At 35.6% G+C, this 24,708-nt stretch overlaps 1 protein-coding gene across 9 annotated transcripts in view; it reads left to right on the top strand.

The window, feature by feature from the left end:
• PAN3 (poly(A) specific ribonuclease subunit PAN3) overlaps positions 1 to 23,600 on the top strand; it is a 126,354-nt gene extending 102,754 nt beyond the window's left edge. For 5 of the 9 annotated variants that reach the window (XM_044381723.3, XM_048215677.2, XM_026493061.4 and 2 more), the window contains 7 exons: positions 2,601 to 2,766; positions 3,874 to 3,964; positions 8,436 to 8,575; positions 10,966 to 11,095; positions 11,564 to 11,628; positions 18,117 to 18,255; positions 20,661 to 23,600. In XM_044381723.3, coding sequence (XP_044237658.3) covers positions 2,601 to 2,766; positions 3,874 to 3,964; positions 8,436 to 8,575; positions 10,966 to 11,095; positions 11,564 to 11,628; positions 18,117 to 18,255; positions 20,661 to 20,801 — 872 coding nt within the window. In that variant the 3' untranslated portion in view covers positions 20,802 to 23,600. Of the gene's footprint in view, positions 1 to 2,600; positions 2,767 to 2,871; positions 2,902 to 3,873; positions 3,965 to 8,435; positions 8,576 to 10,965; positions 11,096 to 11,563; positions 11,629 to 18,116; positions 18,256 to 20,660 lie in introns of all 9 variants that reach the window. The other 4 variants (XM_044381722.3, XM_044381721.3, XM_044381720.3 and 1 more) reach the window with 1 other exon arrangement.
• Positions 23,601 to 24,708: the final 1,108 nt, after the last annotated feature.

The raw sequence follows: 24,708 nt of genomic DNA, 5'->3' as shown, positions 1-24,708 counted from the left end.
CATACTGAGAGAAATTAAGGAGGAAGGAAGATGTGAGTCCACATTATAGTATCTTTTGGATTGTGACTCCTTTAAGGACTCTTAATTGTGGATAAAAATATATTACTTCTGTTTACTTGTAACTTTGCTTTCTGACAGTTGGAAGAAGAAAGCTGTGGTTACATGGCTGTTTCACGTTAAAAATCTGGTCATATGGTGTGGTCATTTTTTTTCCTTTTGCCATGTCATCTGTAGACACATACATAATTTTGTTGAAGGGGATGTGGTATAACTTTTCCTATAGATGAATATAGCTGTAGTTGTTCAAGTTTATTTTAGTAGTAACACCTGTGAGATGACTGTTGGCTTTAATTTATAGCTGGGTTTCTCAACCTCAGCACTGTTGACATTTAGGGCTGGATAATGATTTTGTGGGGGCTGTCCTGTGCATTCCAGCATGTTAAGCAGCGTCCCTGGTCTCTACCCTCTAGATGCCAGTAGCAAGCCCGTTCTCCAGTAGCAACACCAAAAATATCTCCATACATTGCCAAATGTTACCTAGGGAGTAGAATTGACCCCTGTTGAGAACCACTGATTATAGCACTCCTTTCTAGTTTGTTTGTTTGTTTGTTTTTTAATCTTTATTTTTGGTGTTGACTGATTATTTGATATATTATGTTTCTATTTTCACAGGAATCATTCCTTTTTCTGATATTTGAAAATATCACTTGAAAAGTAGTAATTTCCCTGGATATACTATATATACTTTAATTTGTAGCAATTTCTAATACAAGGCAATCATTGGTTTTCCTATTGTGCATACTAAAAGAAAAAAAAGTGTGTGTATAAACTTTTGGAGAGACATAGATAGAAGTCTAATGTTTTCTTATACTATTTAATTTAGCTTGGTACAAAGTAAAAGATTACATATTGTAAGAAATACACTAATTTAGAAAATGGGAATAATATGTGATCATCATACTATATTATAGGGGTTTTGATGAGAGGTTTAAAATGGGACAAGGTGGGTCAAGTAATCTCTGCTGTTGTTAACAATATAAAGGTTAAGATAGAATCTGGCAGAGTAAGCAAGCACTGTGTTTGCTGTAAATACTCTTTTTTCCTTATTACCACATTTATTAAGTAGTTTTATTTAAACTTTTCATAGTCATCTTTGACAACGTCTTGGCATGTATCACTAGAGCCACTTTTTGAGTGATTTAACACTGTTTTCCAGATTGTATTGTCTTCAGTGTGTCTAAATTGAGGGAAAGTAGTTTTTGAATTTTGTATTTGCTTTTTCTTGGAAATGTTATCCCAAGCCACAGATTTCTCTTTATTATCTCCATAATTGACCATTCAACGGTTTCGCTTTTATACCTCATTCACAAAAAATTTACACTTGAATTTATAAGGTTATATTCCCTGAAATAATTAAAAAATCTGTTAAATTTATGTGGCTCTTTTCCACTGATTTAAGGATTAACAGTGACCCAGGAAATAGTATCAAGAAATACTTAAACAAGAATTGAGGGGTGCCTGGGTGGCTCAGTCGGCTAAGGGCCCAATTCTTGATTTTGGCTCAAGTCATGATCTCAGAGTCATGAGATCGAGCCCTTCATCGGGCTCTGGTCTGGGCATGGAGTCTGCTTAAGATTCTCTCCCCCTCTCCCTCTGTCTTCCCTGCCCCCAACTCCCTCCCACCCCTGCTTGTGTGCCTGTTCTCTCTTCCTCTCTCTCTCTCTCTCTCTCTCAAAAAAAAAAAAAAAAAAAAGCTGATAGAATCAAAATGATTACTCATGGTAGATCGGATTATTTTTCTTTCATTGTTAGACATAAGTGATATTCAGTGTTTAACGTTAATATTTTTATGAGTTGGATACCATCCTGTCTAACTGACACAGCTGTAAGAGAGGAGGCTGTGCACTTTATGGAGAATAAGAAAATAATTCAGTATAAATGATGGTAGAGACTTTTATTTTTCTTTCAAGCCACAGAATGAACAGTTCTCACCTGCCTAAACAATAATATAGGCTAGGATTATTTTAAATAAAATAATAATCTTCGCTATTCCTGAATTTATTCAGAATTTACATTTATTTGATTCACAATTAAATATAAATTCTTTAAATAATTTTGTTTATTGTTCAGTAATTACAATGGTCGTAGAAAAGAGCATTTCATTGAGAGCTCTGCTGCTGCTGACAGTAGAAATGTATAATCTCATAAATAGGAAATTGGGGTTTGTCTCTTAATTTTTTACTAATAGACTAAATATATATATACATACATACATATACATATATGTATGTATTGACAAGTTGTGGGGCACCTGGTGGCTCAGTTGGTTAAGTGTCTGCCTTCAGCTCAGGTCATGATGCCAGGGTCCTGGGACTGAGTTCTACTTCAAGGCTCCCTGCTCAGTGGGGAGTCTGCTTCTCCCTCTCACTCTCCCTCTGTGCTCTCTCTCTCTCTGTCTCAACTAAATAAAATCTTTAAAATCAGTAAATAAATTGACAAATTGTGCCATGATACTTGAATTTTGTTGTTGTTGTTAGTTGAGGTTTGAATGTTTTAGTCTTTTAGTTGGTTATTTAAAAGGTATCATTTTTGTTTTGTAGGTCAACACGATGGACCATTGCCCAGACAGCACGCAGGATTATTGCCAGAATCTCTTATTTGGGCATATATTGTCCAACTGAGCTCTGCATTGCGTACCATTCACACAGCAGGTTTGGCGTGTCGAGTTATGGACCCAACAAAGATTCTGATAACTGGCAAAACAAGGTACTAGCATTTTGAGTTTTGGCTTTATTGAGCATCTGACCTATGACAGTTTAGTAAACAAAACATGATTTGTTTTAATTTTACCTTTTCATGTATTCCATCCAGAGCAACTGCTGTGACTTTGAGTTCATTTTTGTAAGTTTAAAAAAAAAAATGTTGAATTCTTAATAAAATGGCTGCTTATTAACCAAGAATCTTGTAAGGGTTTGGGAGGTATATATAGTTAGGGTTGGGGGATGTAGACATAATATCAATATACCTTTTCTATGTGTAACCATGGTTCTCAGATTGTAGCATGAAACAGAATTACCTGGAGGCCTCATTAATAAGCACACTTATTGGGCTCCACCCCGGAGTTCTCATTCAGTAGGCCTGAGAATTTACATTTCCAGCAAGTTCTTAGGTGATGCTGTTGCTGCTCACTGGGTCCTATGCTTTGAGAACCACTGCTAACAAAGTTAAGTAACAGCCCTTGACTTCACCAGAGTTTTATTTGAATTGCTGTAATTTTGAAAGTTATCTTGGACAGCATAGCATAAAGAGCTCAAGATCTGGTACCTGATTATCTGGGTTCATCATATCCTAAGTCTGTTAGTTGCTATCTACATGATCCCTGAGCAAGTTATGTAACTTCTGTGTATGCAACAGCCTTGTAAGGCAGGTACTGTTATTATCTGTTCCACATTTATAGGGTACCTGTCTCATAAGGTTATTGAGAGGATTGAATGATTAATACATGTCAAATTGAATGATTAATACATGTGAGTGGTGCCTAATACATCTTCAGCAAATGTTAGAAAGCTAATTAGTTCTCTTTCATGAATAACTAATAAAGAAGCAGTTTAGGTGGTGAAAAGACGGCCTGGTAGTCAAAGATGTGAGTTATACTCCTGGATTCATCAGTTTCGGGCTTCTATAACAGCACAGGCCTGTCAGTATTTATGAGTCTTAATTTCCAACTCATCTCTAAAATGGTGTTTGATAGAGGTTACATGGGGAAGTTAGACTAGATAATATTCTGAGATCCTTCCTAATATTATAGGAAATGTTAAATTTTTAAGAAAATCTCATTTTAATCATTTTCTTTAAATTCTCTGGTCTTTGAAGGTTGCGAGTAAATTGTGTTGGAGTTTTTGATGTTTTAACGTTTGATAACAGTCAGAATAATAATCCATTGGCATTAATGGCTCAATACCAGGTGAGTAAGAATGAACATAGATACTTACTTAGTAATTTAAGTCTTGATTTTCTTTTAAGACAAATTTTGTTTATTTTAAGGTGTTTTTGGGGTTTTAAGTCTAGATTTCAGTTAATTCTGGGGGTGTCTCTATGCCAACTTTGAACATGTGTTTCTTAATCACTGTGGTGTAATGTAGTGTAGAGTCCTTATAAGTGGGAATATAGAAAGTTAATGACAGTGTCAAAGACTAACTGTTCAAATGAAAATGTATTTATGTGATGAGGAAATTTGTCTTTGGCATAGATTAAAACAGATTAATTAGTTGAATAAGTTATATTAAATGACATTTTCCTTTTTTTCATTTCTTTAATGTGTTAAAATAGCTGTTATTTTTACTTTTAGATATTGTCCCACTACCAATCCAAAACTTTTAGAAGTATTTTCGAAGGAATATCGTTGTATTGCCATTTTCTAAATAATTTTTGCTTTTGCATACTCCCTTCTTGTATATAATCAGAATTTGGTTCTACTCTAATCATAATAATAGTGTAGACTTAGGCCCCTTTTATGTTTTTCACTGTTTATATGAATTCATACTTCTTCATTAGTATAAGGTATAGGAGAATAAGACCCTATCTCCGCAGAGAACGTTAAGTGTAGTTGCTTTTGCCTTGATTGCTCTGTGCAAGTAACGTGGCTCTGTAATTATTTCATATCATTCATTATTGTAGTACTTCACATTTTTTGGAGGATATGCAGGTGCTGTTTTAAGACAGTGTTAATTCTTTTTGTGTAAGAAATTTTTGGTGTTTCTGAACATTTATTAACTGATAGAGGTTTGATGTAAGGCACAATCTCTTAATTACATGGAGAAACGAGGACAAGAACATTTTACCTTTTCATTGCCCTTCTCATTTCAACTTCTTTTGTTTAAATCTTTGAAAGATTTTAGTTTGCTTATAAGCCAAAATTTCTGAACAAAAAGGAAAAGACAATTAGAAGTAGCATCTAAGTAGTGCCTAGTAATCCAGTTCATGTGTAAACCTCTTCTTTTGCTGCAGATCTAGGGACAGTATAGTCCCCAAGAAGTAGAGCCACTCATCACATTGAGTTTGTATGCAGACTTTTCACCTCTTCCTTCCCCTCTGCTCCTGCCCAAACTCAGCAGCAGCCAAGCTGTCCTGGTTGGTAGCACCATCTAGTGGGCACCATGCAGAAGAATTTGACTACTTTTTTCCCCCTAGCAGCAGCCTAAGGGGATTTGCTCCCTCTTTCTTATCTAGGGTGGTGGTTCTTAGCGACTTTCCTTCTCATCTTCTTACACCTAGTGCCGAACTAATTGGCTCTGGAGATTTTTCTTCCTAATCTCTGTGCTTCTAAAAGTGACTGATTATTGACTGAAATGCTAGCGATCTTCATGTATCCAGGAAAATAATATTAAATTTTTGAGGAGAAATTAGACATTATTTAGAACCAGTGCCACCTAACTTGATTCCAGGTATCTGGAAACCCCATCTCCACATTAAAAAACGAAATACCTTACAGTTTTGTTTTTCTTACAAGTACAGCCTTAACGCTCTCATTCTTCTCTATTCCGAATAACGTTCTTGTTTTTTTTTTTTTTTTAATTACTAGTATAAGACTAGTGTGATTTTGGTTTTCGGTATCATAGCAGTATTATCTTCCCTTTTTTCTTTGTGAATGTACATTATTTCAGTTATGTTAGTGGTTATGTAGTTACCTTGAAAAACAACTCTTTTTAACAGAAAGTAATCCTAGAGTTCCAAACAAACAGCTCTTAAGTACGCATTTGGGACAATTGATTGGTAAGTTAGGAACTGCCTTCATTCATAAACTCAGGCTGCTTTCAACCAACCGTCACCTTCCCTTCATTTTCCAGCAGTAAAGGGTATCTAGGGTTTTCTTCTTCTTTTTTTTTTTTTTCCTTTATTTTTTGGGGGGCGGGTGATGTATGTGTGGAAGATTTTTCATATAGCTTATAGTAAGGTAAAGGAGAGAATTAAAGATAGTCCCAATGGGGGATTGTGATTTTACAGAGAAGAGGGTACATGAGAAAGGAGTGCATTGTTTCTTGTAGTCTATTTTTCATAGTCTGTTTCAGACACGTGAATAGAGACTGACTTTCAGTAAAGTGGACATAAGTAGAGCCATAGATAGAATCAGAGAAAAATCAAGAAATCAAGAATCAGGAAGAAACTGAAAATGAGTGGGGGGAAAACCTCCAGAATTCAACAAATGGGGGGAAAAACCAGATGGAGGTAAGAAGCAAAATAACAAATGGAAAATTATTTAGCTGGCAAATAAGGAAAGGAGAGTTACTGAGCTTTTATGATGTTTAACTCTCTTAATTAAGCAGGACTTCATTAACCTCTTAGTTAAAATAAGATCAGTTCTAATTTAATCTGGAATATGTGACATGTATACTTTATTTCTAAAAGTGGGTATTCCCACCTTGAGTCAGCTTTAGAAAGGTGGTGGGATGTACTTAAAATCAGATGTTTTTATTTTCAAAACCCATCCAGTCCTTCAGCTATCTTGGACTTTTGTTTTCCTGTCTCATAATAGGGAGTACTGGAATGTTCTAGGTGGGAGGTTTAGTTACAGCATCAATTCAGGGTGGAGCTAAACTGGAAATTCTTTTGTTTTAAGTGTTGGGAGGCTGTATGTTGGTACATGCTGCTCAAATACTTGATAACTAATAGCAACCTTCAGTATGCTTTGCTGAGGATATGGGATTGAAACACAGAAATTTACATTTAGCATTTACATGTACTGATTTCTCTTGGCCCACATTTTTATGTTTTCATTACTATAACTTGGACTATTTTTACTTGACCTTGAGAATGATTGAGGAGAATCCTTTTTGAGTTCGTTCATGGCCGTGCCTTCCAGAGAACAGAAATGATGGCAACAGTAATAGTGCTCCCTCCCATGCCACTTCCCCTCCTGCCTTTCTGGGCTCCTAACTCTGTACCACAGATGAAGTTGTAAAAAGTTTCTTTGACATGAATCCTTGGCATCTCTTATTCTGATAGATTCAAAGTAGTTTTTCTAATCCATTTTTCCACTGGTTATAGGATCTCATGTTCAAAGTGTCAGATTCATAAATGCTAGTTTTGGATGAATTTTTGATTTTGGATTTTTTGATGTTATTTTAGTAATGGAGTTTGACTTCTTCTTTATACTTTATTATTTAGGTAAAATGTTAAGGATAGCTGTATAGTGCTAAAGTTTCATTAGTGACTGCCTTCCAATATTCGCCTATTTTGCAACTATACCATTTATAAACATTCCACAAAACCAGTGGTTCTCAACCCTGGCTGCATACCAGAACTCTTGTGGAAACTGTGAAAAATACTAATACCTAGATCTTACCCCAGACTGGTAACACCAGAATTGGGGTAAAGGGATGGTCACAGAGTGATTTTTTTTTTTTTTAAGCTCCTCAGGTGATTTTAATGTATAGCTAGATTTGAAAACTCTTTATACTAAACCAGTATTCAGTAAATGTATCCAGTAATTCAGATCAGTTCTCAGATCTTGAAGATCTATAGAAGTTTTCTATCGAAATTACTTCAGATAATTGTATTTAACTCTGAGCTATTCCATTCTCCTAGGCATATAGTTATTAATAGTTTACCTGCCAAGTAGAGCCACTTTGGATAACATTCTGTTTCCTGGAGTTATAATAGGTAATAGAGAGCTTACCTCAATTCAGCTAGTTGTCTTTTGAAAATCCTTTTAGAATGAAAGCCTCAGAGTGGTAAATCTTAAAAAAACAGATAGATAGATAGATAGATAGATAGATAGATAGATAGATAGATAGATAGATACCAGGTGGTTACAGAGCTCTCAAAGATCTGTTATAATATGAGGAAAGATTGTCTATTTGGAAACAAGGGCAGACAGGATGTCATTGGGGTTTGCAGCGTTTTTCAGTGTTCTAAAAAAACATTCTGAAATCAGGTAATGGTATGTTGTGTTTGGAATAGTGGAATAACTTTTCTTCAAATAATTCTTTAAACTCCCACTGTATTTTGGGTATAATGGAAAGTGAAAGGGGGCGTATTATAAATTGTAATGATCATTGTAAAGTGAGTATATAGTAACCAGCCTTAAATTTCTTGTAATAATGTCAGCTCTGTCTAAATAAAAAAATTTTTTTTTAAAAATTTAAAACAGTAATTCTATAGTTAGCGTTTGAATTGCTCAGAGTAATGTTTTTGGAGCTATATTCATCAGAATTACCTGAGTGCTTTAAAAATGTTGGGCCTGCTCACCTAGACCTACTGGTGGAGAGGCTCAGAAATCATCTTACAGCTCCCAGGTGACTCTGAGCACCAATATTTGAGAACCCTGTGCTGGGAGTTCTGTAGCTTTTTTGTAAAGGTGCCAGCAGTAGTGTCAGTGTATTACATTTGTACCTATAAAATAAAAATTAAAAGTTACATTTATTCTTTCATGTCAGCAAGCAGATCTGATATCATTAGGAAAAGTTGTGTTGGCTTTGGCTTGCAACTCTTTGGCAGGAATTCAGCGAGAGAATTTACAGAAAGCCATGGAACTGGTGACAATCAACTACTCCTCTGACCTGAAGAATCTGATTTTGTAAGTTTTACTATATGATTAAATGTATGTAATGATCATATGAGATAAGACAGCTTTTTCATAAAGGCCTTTTAATAGTAATTCTATTTTAGTTCTTACTATTCAAAATCAGGCATAACACAAGTTAAACAACTTTTAATTTCTTTATTGTTAAGTGTATATTTCTTTGAATAAATTCATATACCAATGTGTTTGGTTATTGATGTTTTAAACATTTGGCCTCTCAAGTTGCATTGGTATCCACTACCTACATAAACCTTTTAAGTTTAAATTGAAATAAAATAAATCAGTTCTTCAGTTGCACTAGCCACATTTCAAGAGCTCGAAAGACACATGTAGCTTCTGGCTAATACATCCCATAATCTGAGAAAGTTCTGTAGACAGGGCTGCTCTAGGGAGTGCTCGGTATCTCTCTGAAAGCTGTCAAAATAAAAGTTAGATGCAATCCAGTTACAGACTCTGTGGCCAAAACATTCATTCCAGAAAAGCATGTTCATAAAGGTCCCTTTGCTTCTTCTCCAGTATCTTCAGACTCTCAAGTAGTCCTTGAGTATAGGCTTGAAATGTATGTGACTTAATAGAAACCTGTTGTGGAGTACGGTCACCACAGAGGGACTTAGACACACACCTGTCTAAGATACATCTAACATTGGGGAATTCCAGAGGGTGGACAACCATAACTCTTATTCTGAATTATTCTAGAGAACAGATGCTGGGCTATCTTTTGACATTTTTCCTATTCTGTTCTAGAAGCAGTTGGAGCATATTGATCCTTTTCAGTGTCTTAGTTTTCAGCTATTCCTTCTGATTTTTCTGTGTAGTCTTGGATGATTGAGTTTCTTTTTGGACTAGCCCTGGATATGGAATTGAGGGTTAGAGGATGCGGCTGCCCTTCTGTGCTTTGTTATACTAGCGTAAATGTCCTGCTCGTGACAGAGCCTTGGAAGCCAGTGGTTGCCCAGTGTTCCTATTAATAATCAGATGACTGCTCTTTCAAATGAAAATATTTGTTTTATATATTTTCACAGCAGTGATTCCTAGCCTTAATTTGCAACATCTAGGATGTTTTAAATAATCTCAAGTATTAATCTCCAAATTTTCTTTTTAGAAACTTAGAGTAAAGGATATAAATGTAACAAACTAGCCATATGTTAATAATTGTCAAAACCGGGTGATGGGTACATGGACATTCATTATATTATTCTATCTACTTTCATAAATGTTTGAAATTTTGTCTAATAAAATGTAAATAAAAAAGCCGTACTTTCATACGAACTAATAACAACTTTATAGAGCAACAAACCGTGTATCAGGCACTTTTGAACTGATGCAAATTAATTAATTTTCCCAATAACCCTATAAATTAGCTCCATTTTAGAGATGACAAAACTGAGGCATGGAGAGGTAAGGTAACTTGCCAAAGTCACAAAGCTTGTAATAACTTCCAAGTAGTTAGATATAAATTTGTCAGTAATTACAGATAAATAGCTAAGACATAGATTATCCACAGGAGTGTTTTATTCAACAAAAGAATGCCTATTCTGTGCCAGGTGCTGAAGATACTTTGAACAAGATGAACAAAATCCCCACCCTAATGGTGAGGAGGTAACAAACATGTAAACAAATAAGGTGTTTGCAGGTAGTGCTAAGTGCTATGAAGAAAATTAGATAGAATTATAAGCAGAGTGTGCGGGGGGGAGGCTCCTTTAATGAGAATGGTTAGGAAATGGCTCACCTGTCAGGATAGGCAGCAACAGGGCATGGTCATCTTTGTATTCTAAGCAGGTAGCTTTTCGAAATGTAGTATTTTTCTGCCTCAGTTATTATGGTAGAAGAAACTGAATTGGTCTCTTCTGATGTATGTTAGTTCATGAAGATTTCTCAGAATAAATATACCATGACAACTGGTAAATGAAGTTGCAGAGTAGAAGGCAGCTTCCTCAAAAGTTGACCCTTGTTTGATTTATCAAAATTGATGACCCAGTTTTAGTTCAAAAATTATTTTGCAGACAGAGCAATGGAAAAATCCCTTCAGCTACAACCACCCGCCGTTTTACGCCTTCAAAAAAGTTTGTAACAGTCTTTTCATGCCCCACTATTGTAAGGAAGGGTTTGAGAATGGAAATGGTTAAGTATAACCCTAACTCAACTTGCCTTTCTCATTTTTATAATAGCAAAAATATAGAGAAAGAGACTGTTTCTTCTTTTGGCTCCTCAAATTTCCAGAGAAATCATTACACCTTAAAAGTGAACTTGACTTGCATGAAATAATGTTTTCAAATTTATGTACACTAATGTGATGGCAGCAGCAGCAGCTATGTGCTTGTGAGTTATGTTGTTTTTTAAATTACATGTTTGTCATTCAAGTGATTCTTCTTTATTTTTGGCAGGTATTTGTTGACTGACCAAAACAGGATGCGAAGTGTAAATGACATCATGCCCATGATTGGTGCTCGATTTTATACTCAATTGGATGCTGCTCAAATGAGAAATGATGTCATAGAGGAAGACCTTGCAAAGGTAAAGAGTCTAGTTAAAAAGAGATCTACACACTTGGCACCTATGTATGTAGAGAGATATAAAACATAGTAATTTCTGTGCTAAATAGAGTACATAATTGGCTAAAGACTGTTTGCAGATATATTTGTCCAAACTTAATGTTCAGTATTTTAATTTCTTATGTCCTCTGGGCATTTGTTTTCTTTTTTGTTCATGATTTTGCTACAGTCAATTGACACAATCTTGATTTTTTTTTTCATGTAAGTTACTTTAACCATTCTTAAAAATGGCCAGCTGCATGATCTTCTTGAGTATTACTGTTGAATGAAATGGAAATATCACATTCAAAACTATAACCAAAAGGTGGGGATATTAGGATTTATTGTTTAAAGGTAATACTGGTGAAGGATACCAGTTTTGTAAAATTTTGCTTTTATGTTCAGTTAGCTGGAATATTAATACTCTCTTTCTTTTCAAAATGTTTTATAGGAGGTTCAAAATGGAAGACTGTTTAGGCTTCTAGCAAAATTGGGAACAATCAATGAGAGGCCGGAGTAAGGATTTACAGTATTTTACAATATATTTTCAATCAAGGGTGCTAACAGGAATGAGTATTCCTTATTCTTACTGGGTTTTATTTGGAAAAAGGGAAAAATTCTCATGTGAAGGGACCTTAAGCCTGTTGTCAGCCATTAGGATGCTGTTTTTTAACTGTCACCTAGATCTGGTTGTTCTTAGGGATTCCACACACACATACACGTACAGAAAAGATACTGTTAGAAATCTCTGTCGTGGTTTGTACATGAGGGAATGTTTGATGAGTATCAATGCTGCCTGTACCATGTCTCCTTTTTGAAGCGTGGTCAGTTCAGTTTATCGTAGTCAGAGACTTCAGACCCGTCTAATTATTTCAGGCCCCTTATCTTCTATTAAAGGGCATTATTTATAGCAGTCATACCAGTGACACCACCACCTTACATTATTTGTCATTTAGTTCTGCCTCATTTGCAAGTTAAAGTTACCATATGTTCAGGAAAGAAGTAGGGTTGATGTCTGTACTAAGTGGTAACTGTCAGAGATAGATGGAATAGTATTATAGCTGTTGTCACTGTAGTGTAAGTTAGGTTTCAGGAACGTTACCTCTGTTAATAGAGATAGATGATACAATAAATATTGCTTGAGGGAGTTTTTTTGACCACAAAATTTATGTTCACTTCCGTTTCTTCAAAGTTAAAAAGAAAAACTCAATTAGTATTTTCTGTGATAATTTTTCTGAATGAAGAGGACATTAAAAAAAAACAAACCAAACTTTTATCTGTTTCTTCTGGCATTTATTTTTTTTGAAATTAATATGCTTATAGTACTGTTTCTTGATCCCCCCCCCCCACCAGTATTTAACTCAGCTAATGACTTTGTCCTGTGGAAGATGAGGCTTTATCTTTCACACCCCCTTCCCTTAACCAGACACACACACACACACACACACACACACACATTCACCTTCTACCACTTAGCCCATAATTTTGAGTTAAATCTTTATTCAGTGTTGACATCAGTTTAACAGGGTAAATATTCTTAATAGCTGCACCACTTAGTAAACCATGACTGTGTTTTCTTTCTTTTGTATTGTGTTTTTTGATTTTTGTTTTCCTGGGGTTAATAATTATCTTATATAGAAAACTAAGCAAATGAAAAAAATTGACCACCAGTTTATTCCAGACTCACTGCCAGAGTTATGAAACACCTTTCCATATGGTCAAAAATAGGTAACCTATCAGTTCCTTTTTTTTTCTCCCCCTTAGAGAAATTGCCCCTGGAGCCTCTGTCCTTCTGTTCCTATCTGGGCTGGTTGCGCTTTAAGCCTGCTCACACTCACATTTTAGAACTGGAACTTCCCTTCACTATTATCCCGGGAATTATCATTGTCTCTCCCTTTGTGTTGGATACCCCGTTTCTTGCTTTTTTCCTTGGTTTATTCTTTTGATTTATTGGAGCACATCCTCCTGTAGCTTCCTGAGAAAGGTGAGTTTTTTGAGTCTTTGTAAGTCTGAAAATATCTTTATTCTATTTTTACACTTTATTGATAGTGTGATGGGTATTAAATTCTAGATAGTCCTCAGAAAATTCTTTTTATTAATTAAATCTTTTGAATAGATTAATATGAACCAGTTTTTTAAAAAGCAGAAAAGGATTTGCAGTGAAAATTCTCTCGTACTTGTAACAGCTCTAGTCTCTCCACTTTCTCCCACTAATCTTTATTTTATATTCTTCCCAGATCACAATGATATATTCTTATCTCCCTCCTCCCCCTTTTTAAATATGTACAATATACAAATTGTAAACCATGCACAGTATTCTGTATGTTGCTTTTTCCTCGTAACTATATTTTGTAAATCTTTTTGTTTAGGTATGTTTGGTGTATACAAAACACTATTCTCAGTAGTTTACAAATATGACCTAACCTTACTCCTCGTAACAACCCTGTAATGCGGTACTATTAGTATTCCCACTTAACAGATATTTGGGCATAAAGAGGTTAAATGCTGGGTGCCTACGTAGCTCAGTTGGTTAAGCGTCTGCCTTCAGCTCAAGTCATGATCCCAGAGTCCTGGGATCAAGTCCCATGTCAGGCTCCCTGCTCAATGGGGAGTCTGCCTCTCCCTCTCCTTCTGCCCCTCCCCCTGCTTGTGCTTTCTCTCACTCTCACTCTCTCTCAAATAAAGAAATAAAATCTTTATTTAAAAAAAAAAGACGTTAAGTACCTTTTCCAGGGTCACATCATCAGTGAGTGTATGAGCCGGAATTCAAATCCAGATAGTATGGTTCCAGAGTCCATGCTCTTAATGTAAAGGCTCTGCTTCCATAATTTATATAGCTGTGTAATAGTCCATTCTGTGGATACACTATAATTTATTTCTCTCATTCCTTATCAATAGACATTTGAGTTTTCAGTGTTTTGCTAGTATGAACAGTGCTGTGGGGACTGACTTACGCTTCCTTAATTTTATGTGTGCATGAATATAGGCCCAGTTTGATTGTTAGGTCTGTGGATGTGTGACTATAAACCCTTACAGAAGGGTTGCCCAGTGTACGATGCATGAGAGCCTTTCACCAACAATACTTTTTTAGCTCATGGATGTTTGTCATCCTGATAGATGAGAAATTAAATCTCTGTGCTGTTTATTTTGTATTAACTCTTACAAGCATGTTGCCTATCATTTTTATGTTTTTGATCCATTTCTGTTCCTTTTTCTGTCTTTCATATCCGTGGCTCATTTTTTTTTTTTCAGTTCAGTTGTCGGTCTTTTTGATGTATAGGAGCTAGAGAGATTTATCCTTTGTGATCATTCTATTTTTAGTTTGTTATTTTTCTTTTGACTGTGCTTAATTTTTTTCCATGCAGACATTTATACATATAGTCTAATTGATCAAACTTCTTTTATGCTTTTGGATTTTGAATCATAGTTAGAAAGTTAAAAAGGCCTTTTCTACTCCTACGATTTTAGAGGAAATACCTCATGGTTTCTTCTAGAGTACTTATGGTTTTATTTTTTTTCATATTAAACTTTTATATATGTGGAATTTATATAGGGTGTGAGGTATGAATTCCACTCCTCCACCCTTTCCCCTCAGAAGACTACGCCGTGGCCCAAAAGCTATTTATCGAATAGTCTAGCTTTTCTGCACTGGTTTAAGGCAGCACTTCTTTCACATTAGTATTTTAATGACTAACATTTTCAAATCTGGTAGGTGCTATTCTTTCTTATCTCCATTTCATTGCCTGTTTTTTGTTGTTTTCCTAAAATTGTTTAATTTTCTGTATAAATTCTAGACTCAGCTTTTTGTTTAAAAAATCAATAAACGTGATGGTACTTTTATTGAGAAGATAACATGTTTATTAATAAACTTAAGGAGCATTTGTGTTTATAGATGTTGAGTTTCTTAACCAAGATAATGGTCTGTCATCATACTTGTTGACACCTTTACTGTTCTTTAGTGCTTAAGTTGTTCCTTATGTTGTTGTAGCACGCTCGAGTTTACTAGGTATTTTTTCTTACTGCTATTGTAAATGCGAATCCCCCCCAATTCTTTCTTCTTAGATTGCTTATTATCAGTGACGTAAAAATTACTGATTTCTGTTTTATTTTTGTACTGTGATATCTTAGTGTTTGGATAGTTTTTCACTAGATTTTCTTGGGTTTCTCGGATACATAGTCCTATGTCCAAATAATTGTAGTTGTATTTCCTCCTTCTAATTTCTATACTTTTAATTTCTCTGGAGTGATTGTGTTAGCTAGTACCTCTAGTACATAGTTAGGTAATAGTAATGATAATTTCTGTCAAAACTTGAAGCAGTGCTCCATTGTCTTTTAACTTCCAGATTCAAAGCCATTTTCTTTTCAAACCCTTTCCTTGCCCTGCGCTTTTAGAATCTTTATCAGTGATGTTCAGAAAGTCAGTGATTTGCCTTGGTGTGGGGTTTTTTGATTCGTTCTGATTAATTAACAGGTGGGTACACCATTCTAATCTTGGAAACTGATGTCCTTCAGTTCTGAGAAGTTGTCTTCGTTGTTTCTTTGATAATTTCACCCTTTGAAATTCCTATTGCTCAGATGTTAGACCATGGCAATTGATTTTCTTATATTCTCCTCTGTTTTCTGTATTGTATCTTTTTGTTCTACATTCTAGATAATTATCTCATTTTATTTGTGTAAAAATAAAGGTTTTTTTCTAATATGTTTTTGAATTTTTAAGTTTCTGCTGTCATATTTTTAATTTTGAAGAACTTTTTGTTCTCTAAATGTTTGTCTTACAGCATCTAATCCTTGTTTCTCTGAGACTCTCAGTTATAGATTTTTGGTTCGGTTTTGTTTTGTTCTAAGTTCTGTTCTGTTCCCTGCAATATCTCATAGGAAACAAGAATTTGTTTTGTTTTGTTTCATTCTCCAATGGATTTCTGATCCTTGGGTGTGCATTCATATTTAAAATGACCTTTTTTCAGGGTACCTGGCTAGCTCAGTTGGAAGAGCATGTGACTCTTGATCTTAGGGTTGTAAGTTTGATTCCCTACGTTGGGTACGGAGATTACTTAAAAAAAATAATAATAAATTTTTTAAAAAATAACCTTTTTCATCTAAAAAGCTAATGGAAAGCTCATTGTGGGGTCAAGGATTGTAGAATGTATGGTAAAGTAGTGTGATATTGTTGCGTATAATTTTTGTTTGTTTTTGGTGGACTCTTAAATGTCAGAATTTCTCTTGGGCAAGTCAGTTTCCAGAAAAAAAATCCGCAAACTTTTATCTGTAGTATAAACCTGTAGTCTAGCTTTGGGTAGCCAAAGTAGCAGCAAAGTATTGGTTAAATAGTCTTAGCTACCATCTCTTGCTCTTCCTGGCATCCTGGAGGCTGGAGCTTCTTTGTTCACCCTGTCTAGAAAGATTTTTGGTACCTTTCTGGCAAATTTCTGCAAAGCAGAAGTGGAGGCAGGGATGAGAGAGAGGTTATCTGTTTGTTATTTATAGAACTTTTCATCCAGTTCTGCTCTTTCCAGCTTTAATCCATTCCTGCACTTTTAGTAGTACCAATGGTTGCCCTTCCTGGGCCTCACTGGTATGGCTGCTTTTGTGGCTCCCCCTTTTTCGTGTGTGCCTTCTGTAGCATTGGAGTTCAGTTTGTTCAAGTCAGCTGATCCTATCACTTACCTGTTTTTCACCTTCCAATTTTTTCTTCTGTTGTTGCTCCTGAGCACTTTGTCCTTGCATGTTTATTATACCCCCTTTTAGACATTTATTGTCAATTTGTCGGGGTTTTGCAAGGAAACTGAGATAAATGGGTGTGTTTAATTAGCATTTTAATTGCAAGTCCCTGGAGTGATTTGCAAAACTCAGAGGATTGTGTTTCAGCTATGTGGTAGGCTTTCCATCTTGTTCTTAGAAGACAGACCTGTTTGTTTGTTTTTTTCCCCCAGACCTAGTTTTTAACCAAGACTGCATCATCTGATCTCTCCCTTCTTTTCTTTGCTTCAGATCTGCCTCATTTTTTTTTCTTTTAATTATCTCCTTCTCTCTCTTGCCTTCTCTCCCTCTTTGTCCTTGTCTTTTTCTCTTCCCTTCCTTGCTCTTACTCTCTGTCTCTCCCTTGGCCTCTTTCTTTTCCAACGCTCAAAGCCATCCAGCCACTGACCTTTGCTAAGTTTCTGAAGGGCTGCATGCTCTGTTCCTTGCCAATACTGATGCCTCTAACTAGGGTGTACTTCCTCTGGGAAGAGCATCCACTGCTTCCTCTGGAAAGGTTCCCTTCCTTCCCAGATGAATTCACATCTCTGTTGTGTACCATTTCCCTTTTTCTTAATGGCATTATCTCAATATGTAACTTTCTTTGGTTATTTTGAACGTCTGTTTTCCTCACTAGACCATAAGTTCCAGAGGTCACTGGAAAGTGACAGTGGTCATTTTGATCAGATGATCACTGTCACTGTTCTCTAGTTCTTCGCAGCACACTCTCCCATCTGCTCATGATGGTAGGAAACCAAAATCTACCCTGTTTTTGTTTCCTTCAGCATTTCTCTATTTTATGCTTACCAGTAAAGTTGAACAATATCTGATCGTAACTCTCCACTCCGTATCCTAAAGGTGAGAGGAGGAAAAGACTCTCTTTCAACCTATTTCTAAAGATCTTTAAAGACATTTTCTTTTTCCTCCGTTTTATCTAATGGTAGGAGCTTAAATAAGAAAGTGATTATAAAATAGGAGTGGGTAAGGGATGATTGCCTTTGAGAATTAGAAACTGGCATTCATATCCTTTCATGGTGTGTGAAATTATTTTTAAAAAATTTAGCAATCTGCACAAAAATTTGAAAATGAATTTTTTTTAGCCTCCCTATATAACTTTAGGAGCATTAAAAAATAACACACACACACACAAACCCTACACTTACTTATCAGAGAAAACAATAAAAATAGTGTGGAGTCTGAAGAATCACCGTGGCCATGTGGTATACAGACAGCATGAGTTATTGAGGTAAAATATGACCTTTCCCCAGGTTTCAGAAGGATCCTACCTGGTCGGAGACTGGAGACCGTTATCTTTTGAAACTCTTTAGGGATCATCTTTTCCATCAGGTGACAGAAGCGGGTGCTCCTTGGATTGACCTCAGTCATATCATTTCTTGTCTTAACAAGGTAATTTGTATCTGGATTTTTAAGATCACAATGCCATCTACAGTTTGCAGAGTTGCAACTTCTACAAATACTAAGAGACTTAAGTGTAGATGTATTCTGCGCCAGCCTGGAACATATTTTCTTAATAATTATCAGTTATATCTGCTTGATCTGAATTTCTAGACTAGGCAGGTTAACATCGACATGAATAATTACAGAATTTTTCAGTGTGGATCTTTTCATTTTGATAAAATGTCACAAAAACAATGGGTGGGAAAAACAAAAAAAATTTATATTTAAATATTTTTTAAAAGTTGAATTCCTTTCTTTTAAGTCATCGTGAGTCTTGCTAAATGTCTTACATGTTATCCGTTCCTTTACTGTTAACTGTGGGTGTAGTAATCCAGTGTTATAGTAGTGGAAGCACAGTAGGCCCAGCGCTCTAAACGGAGAATTAGGTGAGTAGATGAACTTAGGGAGATGGAGATGTATCAGTTCATTCGAGAGGTGAGCTTTGTGTTTTTTGAAAGGGCTAGGAGAGAGACAGTTTACCAAGGAAGGAATGCAGTTTCCTTATGAATTACTTGGAATCACAGAGTGTAGGACGGGTCTCCAGAGGTAAGTCCTAGTCTTTGTATAGGTTTATATCTAAATCTCAGGGGTCGACAGACTGTGGCCTGACAGCCCGTTTTGTAGAGCCCACGACCTGAGACTAGTAGAGTCCACAACCTGAGAATAGTATTGACATTTTTAGAAGATAGTAAAAACAAAACAACAAAAGCAAAATTAAGAAGAATATGTGACAGAGACTGTGCGGCCCTGAAATTTAAGGCATTTACTCTCTGGCCATCTTTATGGAAACCATTTGCCGACGCCTGGTCTAAACTGCCCCTGAATTACAAGAACTAGAGGAAATACCTACCGTGGCAGAGGGTGTAGAGCTGGTAACATACAGCGTGCTTAGCTCTTGGGGAAAAACGTGGTTTTTGTTTTTAGGCGCTACTTTGCCTTGTTTGAACTTCCTTAAAACTCTTTAAAAAGAGTATTGTCAATAATCTACATTAAGACAGAACAAACTGTATGTACCATTGAACTAATCCAGTATGACTAATATATTTATTTGCTCTTTTCCTTAAGGAGAAGACATTTTTCTTAAAAATAATGAGTGGAGAACAATTCTACTGGATTTTAGAAAATAGTGTCCATAGTATCAAAGCACCAGTAATTAAAAATATGTAGCACTAGTGTAAACACTGGCAGGTAGATCCTATGAAATTAAGCCATGGACAGATATCTTAAGTGAAGATTATTTAATGAATATTAGGGTAATTGACAACTTGAAGAAAATTCTATTTCATTTCATAAAATAACTAGTAGTAAATAAAATTTATCCCACATTTGAAAGTATGATAATTTTCTAAGTCTGGAAAGAGTGTAATAAATTAAAAGGATGGATGGCCGTATTGATGATGTAAAAATTAAAACCTTACATAGCATATTTTGGTGGAAATTATGACAAATAAATTGGTAAAATGATTTGAAAGTTTGAGCCTTCAGAATTAGTAAATTTTAAACATTTTGATGAATGAATTACTGAAAAAGGAGGGAAAAATGTACGTCAAAAACTAACCAAAAAAAGTGAAAACCGTAACAAGATAAGTTATTGGATGGACTAAGGATTCGTATATATGCTTTATAAAGACCTCATTAAAATATTACTACCAAATCTTGACTGATGAGTGGGTAAAGATCATAAACTGGCATTCATACGGTGGAAATAACACAAGTAAATGTAGGAAAACATCTGGTAGCATTCATCAAAAACGTACATAAAAGTAGCAAGGCATGCACTTGATATGGAGTTGCTTGTAAATTGGTACAACTCATAAATCAGTGGTTTCTGATACACTTTGGAAAACTATTCAGCTTGTATGTATTAAGCTATAAAACTATTTGTACTTTTTGAGTCATTATTTATATTTTTAAGTATTTATCCTAAGGAAGTAATTCCACAGAAGAAAAAACATTAAGTAGATGAATAAGTTCATGGCTCTATAGTTTGTGACACAAGAAAGCTGGAAGATCCTGGGGCTCCTGGCTGGCTTACAGCGTGGGACTCCTGATCTCAGGGTCGTGAGTTCAGGCCCCACGTTGGGTGTAGAGCTTACTTAAAAAAAAAAAGGATATCGGAATAATGAAATGATGGAATATAATGTAGACAAGTATGAAGCATAAAAGATAGGTGGAAACATCCAAGTTGAAAAGTGCGCATACCGATTAGTGATGTAAAATGCTTACGTATATCTAGAAGGGAATATGACAGAAATTTTTACAGTATTAATCGTTGTTGCAAAAGTTGTGCTAAAACAGATAAAATGGATTATCCTCTGCCTGGTATGAACTTCCTATTTGTGTCTCTGTTTCAGTTAGATGCTGGTGTGCCCGAAAAAATAAGCCTCATTTCCAGAGACGAGAAGAGTGTACTTGTGGTGACTTATAGTGACTTAAAGCGCTGCTTCGAAAACACTTTTCAAGAACTGATTGCAGCTGCAAATGGTCAGTTGTAGTATTTGCTGAAAAAGCACGCAGGACATGGCTGAGGACCTTAACCGATAGCAAATTGCACTACAGCTGAACTGTTCTCATCCTCTCATTTCACATTCGGGAAACAAACAGGAGATGAGCAAAGCTGCTTGCACTTCAGTCAGGTACACTGTTACTTGAAAGGAAGAATGTTCCACTTATCCTAGAGCTGTGGCTGCCATTGGGGCCATATCTGTGAAGAATTTATTTTAGATTAAGGAGCACCATTAGGTGAATGGTGTTCCCGCTTTTGTTTTTTTTCCACTTGTATATGCACTAATTTTAATTTTTTAAAGACTTTTTTCTGATCTTTGAACTTTTGCCACATTGTATACTTACCTATTAAGGGAAACTATTTGCAAGGACCTTTTTGGGAAACAATGCTGGGCAGCATTTTTGTCACTGAGGGTTGCAGAATTTGCTCTTTTGGGGATGGGTTGCCCTGAATAACGTAATGGACCAGGTAAATAATTTCACAGAAGTACAGTATAGTGTATAATTCTTGTAAGAGTATTGTATGCAAGCTCTGTATGCCACCCACACTGTTAGTTCAAATGGAGATTTTGGGGGGTTTTTTGTTTTGTTTTTAAGAACACACAAGAGATCAGTGAATTGCTGGATACGAATTCCCCCATCAGTAGATTTAAATCCTTTCTGAGTGAGGATTGGATAAACAGGAACTTAAGGAGCACATAGAGCTCTTTGCTCCAAATTCAACCAGAGTCTTTTTTTAAAAAAAGGTGTTTCCCTGCTTGTCAGATATATTTACATTTATGCAATTTTTTAACAGAAAAAAAAAATTCTGATAAAGACCTGAAGTTCAGGAGTATATTGCTTTAGATTCTTTCCAGTTCGCTTTTTTGTATAAAGTTCTGTTCTTTGAACCACAGCTTTATTATGGTACTTTACACTGGATACAGACACAGAGACACTGTTCAGAGGATGAACTAAACACAGCAGTGGTCTGGCATCAAGAGCTTTCTGAAGTTTTACAGCCTGAATCGGGAGGGATAACAATCTGCTGTGCCTTTGCAGTCACTGCTTAGCCCAAAGTAATAGTACTTTTGATAATAACTTCACTCTGTGGGATATTCCTGAATAAGTCAATCTCAAAAGTTTGGAATTTTCCTCCTCTTAGTTTTCTTAATATTTGGACGTGCAGTTGTCGCCAAACTTGGGTATTCATGGAATTTCTAGTTAATGAAATACCTATACTTTGATACTGAAGACTGCCAAATACATAGGAATTTTCTTTCACAAAAAACCAGTAATGAAGACTCTATCTCCTTTCCCAGCACTGAATGTTTTACTAGCACTGGGTGCTCAACCATGCAACTCTGAAGAAAATGTGGGAACTCAAAAGGTCAGGAAAGACTTCCAAGCACTTGCAACTGATGTTACGGTCTTCAATTTTAATAATTACACATATTTGTAGTTTTCAGAGAAGTTTTTAATATTTCTCTGTCCACTTTTTATAAGCTTTAAAACGATTTTCTCTGCCTTGAGATTTGCATCAAGAAAAAACACCTTTCCTCACCTGAAAGCTTTGAAGACTAAAGAACACGCTTTACACATTTTAACAAGTGTGTTTGAGTCCACGTTTGGTAGCATCAGTTGTTGAGTTAAAAAGAGAATCAATTATTGCATTTGATCTGGATGGATTTTAAAGGAACATAATGTTCAATATTCAAAGGATAATTAACATTTGCCACCATAATGTTCTTTTTTATGTAAAAGGAACAAGAACTTGGAGACATTAACATGCAAAAGTCTTTTATCATTAGCTCATGTATTTGAGGAAGAGCAGCTGTCTTTTTATATGTTTTTTGACAAATCATATTGTAATTCTTTTGTACAAAAAAGAACTACTTGTATTCTAGAAGAAATATGAAATGCTTAATTTATAAGCGGGCTGGAGATTTTTTCCAATATTGTTTTCTTTGAAAATGAAAGGGGATCATCTATTTTAGTTTTGGGGTCTGGGAACTTTTTGAAAATTTAATTTGTGGACCAATGTTTTGTGAAAGCTAAGGAAGGGCAGGGGTAAAATAGGGCTTGAATTTCTCATCCTGTATAGACCAGCAAACTTCCCTCTGCAAGGCAGGTTCAAATCACAAACCCAAGAATGTTTGCATCCTAAGTGCTAGTTTGCTTCAGCCCCTAGTAACCTCAGGACTTGGTTTTGAATATAAAGGTAGACAGCTGATATGTTTTCATGAGTAAATATTGTCAGCCAGAAAACAGTTGGTGTCAGGTAATACATATTTTTTTTAAGCTTTGTTTTATATTTATTTTTCATTTAGTTTTTATTGGGAATGGTTTCAGTAGAACTCTTAGTTCTGCTTAGGTGTTTTTTGGGGGAGCCCTCTTTTCCATAGTGTAATTCCACTTAAGAGGTTGTCTAAAAGTTAGTCTTTTTAATTCATAGGAAGATTTTAATATCTGAGAATAGTCAAATTAAGGATATAAACTTCCCATTCCTTCTGTTACGACAGATCAAAGCACAGAAAGGACAACCCTTGAAATCATGTAACGTTGGTCATTTCAATTTTTTGTACCTATTTTAAATTCTGTTAGTGTATTTACTTCATTGTAAATATTTTTGAGGGTACCTTTGTATTTTGCTTTTGACCTTGGTTCTGTGGTTTGGATGTCAACAACTTCCCTAAAAGCACCAGTATGTTAAGTTCTGATGTCATGATCCCAATATGGGTTATTCATCTTTAATCCTGTTTTCAGTCTCTATGTGTACAGCCGTATTTTTAATAAAGAATTACAGAGAAGTTTGTCGTTTTTTTTGGTACCAGTTTATTTAACAAGATGATGTTTGCCTTATGATCAGGATTTCAAAGGCTAAATATTTCCTGTGTGTTTGGAGGAATTGTCAGTGGCATGTTTACTCATTAATTTACCAAATATCTGTTAAATGCCTACTTGGATCTATTCTAGGTACTAAAAGTGCAGATGTGAGTACTTGTTATTTATAAAGTTCATCATTATACTCAGACTTTTCTCTGTAATACATAGCTTTTACAGTGTAGTTTAGGAAGGAAGACTTATGTGAGAGGATAGGGAATGCTATATGGCTAGCCTTCGATGCAGTACTTCAGGAATTTACCATATAGGTGAAGAGTGCCCCTCCCCCCTAGTCCTCCAGAAACATTATTCAGAATATAAGAGTAGATTTCAAAAATGGCAAAAATGTTAACGTTTGTTGAATCTGAGTACCTAGTGTTTATTTCCTGTACATTTGAAAAGTTGAAAAAAAATACAGAATAGAAAGTGAGAAGGGACTTGAGGCCTAGGTGAAGGGTAACTAGAGTAAAGAGGAAGGAGGGATTCTTTTCAGCTGAAGGAACGGGTGAGTTGCTTTTAGAAATTCAGAGGAGAGAGAGAGAATAAGTGTAGAAGGATCTTGTGGGGGAAAAAAAAATCCATGGATTTGATGGCAAATAAAAATGACCATTGTAGGTTCATGGGGAAGAAAGGCTAGTCCGCCTAGAGTAGAGGATGTTTTGGGGGATCTTTTAGATTTAAATTTCATAAGAGAAAACATTAAAAATACTGTTAAAGCTAGACCAGTGTTACATCTCATACACTCTGGTGAACGGAGATACAAAACGGCTTTATTACTTTCCTCTCCTGTGCTCTGAATGGTCAAAAACAGGTGTTTTCCCTCCACCTTGAGCAATTACAGAATTAGGGGTGCATCTGTACAATAACCTTCTGTACAAGTGTGGGGGAAGGCGTGCGGTAAAGAAAGACTTTATTTATTTATTTATTTATTTATAAAAAGACTTCTTTATTTTTTAGAAAGAGAAAAAGAGCATGAATGGGAGGGGCAGAGAGAAGGAGAGAGAATCCCAGGCAGACCCCACACTGAGTACAGAG

The sequence above is a fragment of the Ursus arctos genome, unplaced genomic scaffold (genome assembly GCF_023065955.2).
Source record: "Ursus arctos isolate Adak ecotype North America unplaced genomic scaffold, UrsArc2.0 scaffold_10, whole genome shotgun sequence".
Taxonomy (NCBI): Eukaryota; Metazoa; Chordata; class Mammalia; order Carnivora; family Ursidae; genus Ursus; species Ursus arctos.
This window is presented reverse-complemented; position numbering and strand designations above follow the sequence as displayed.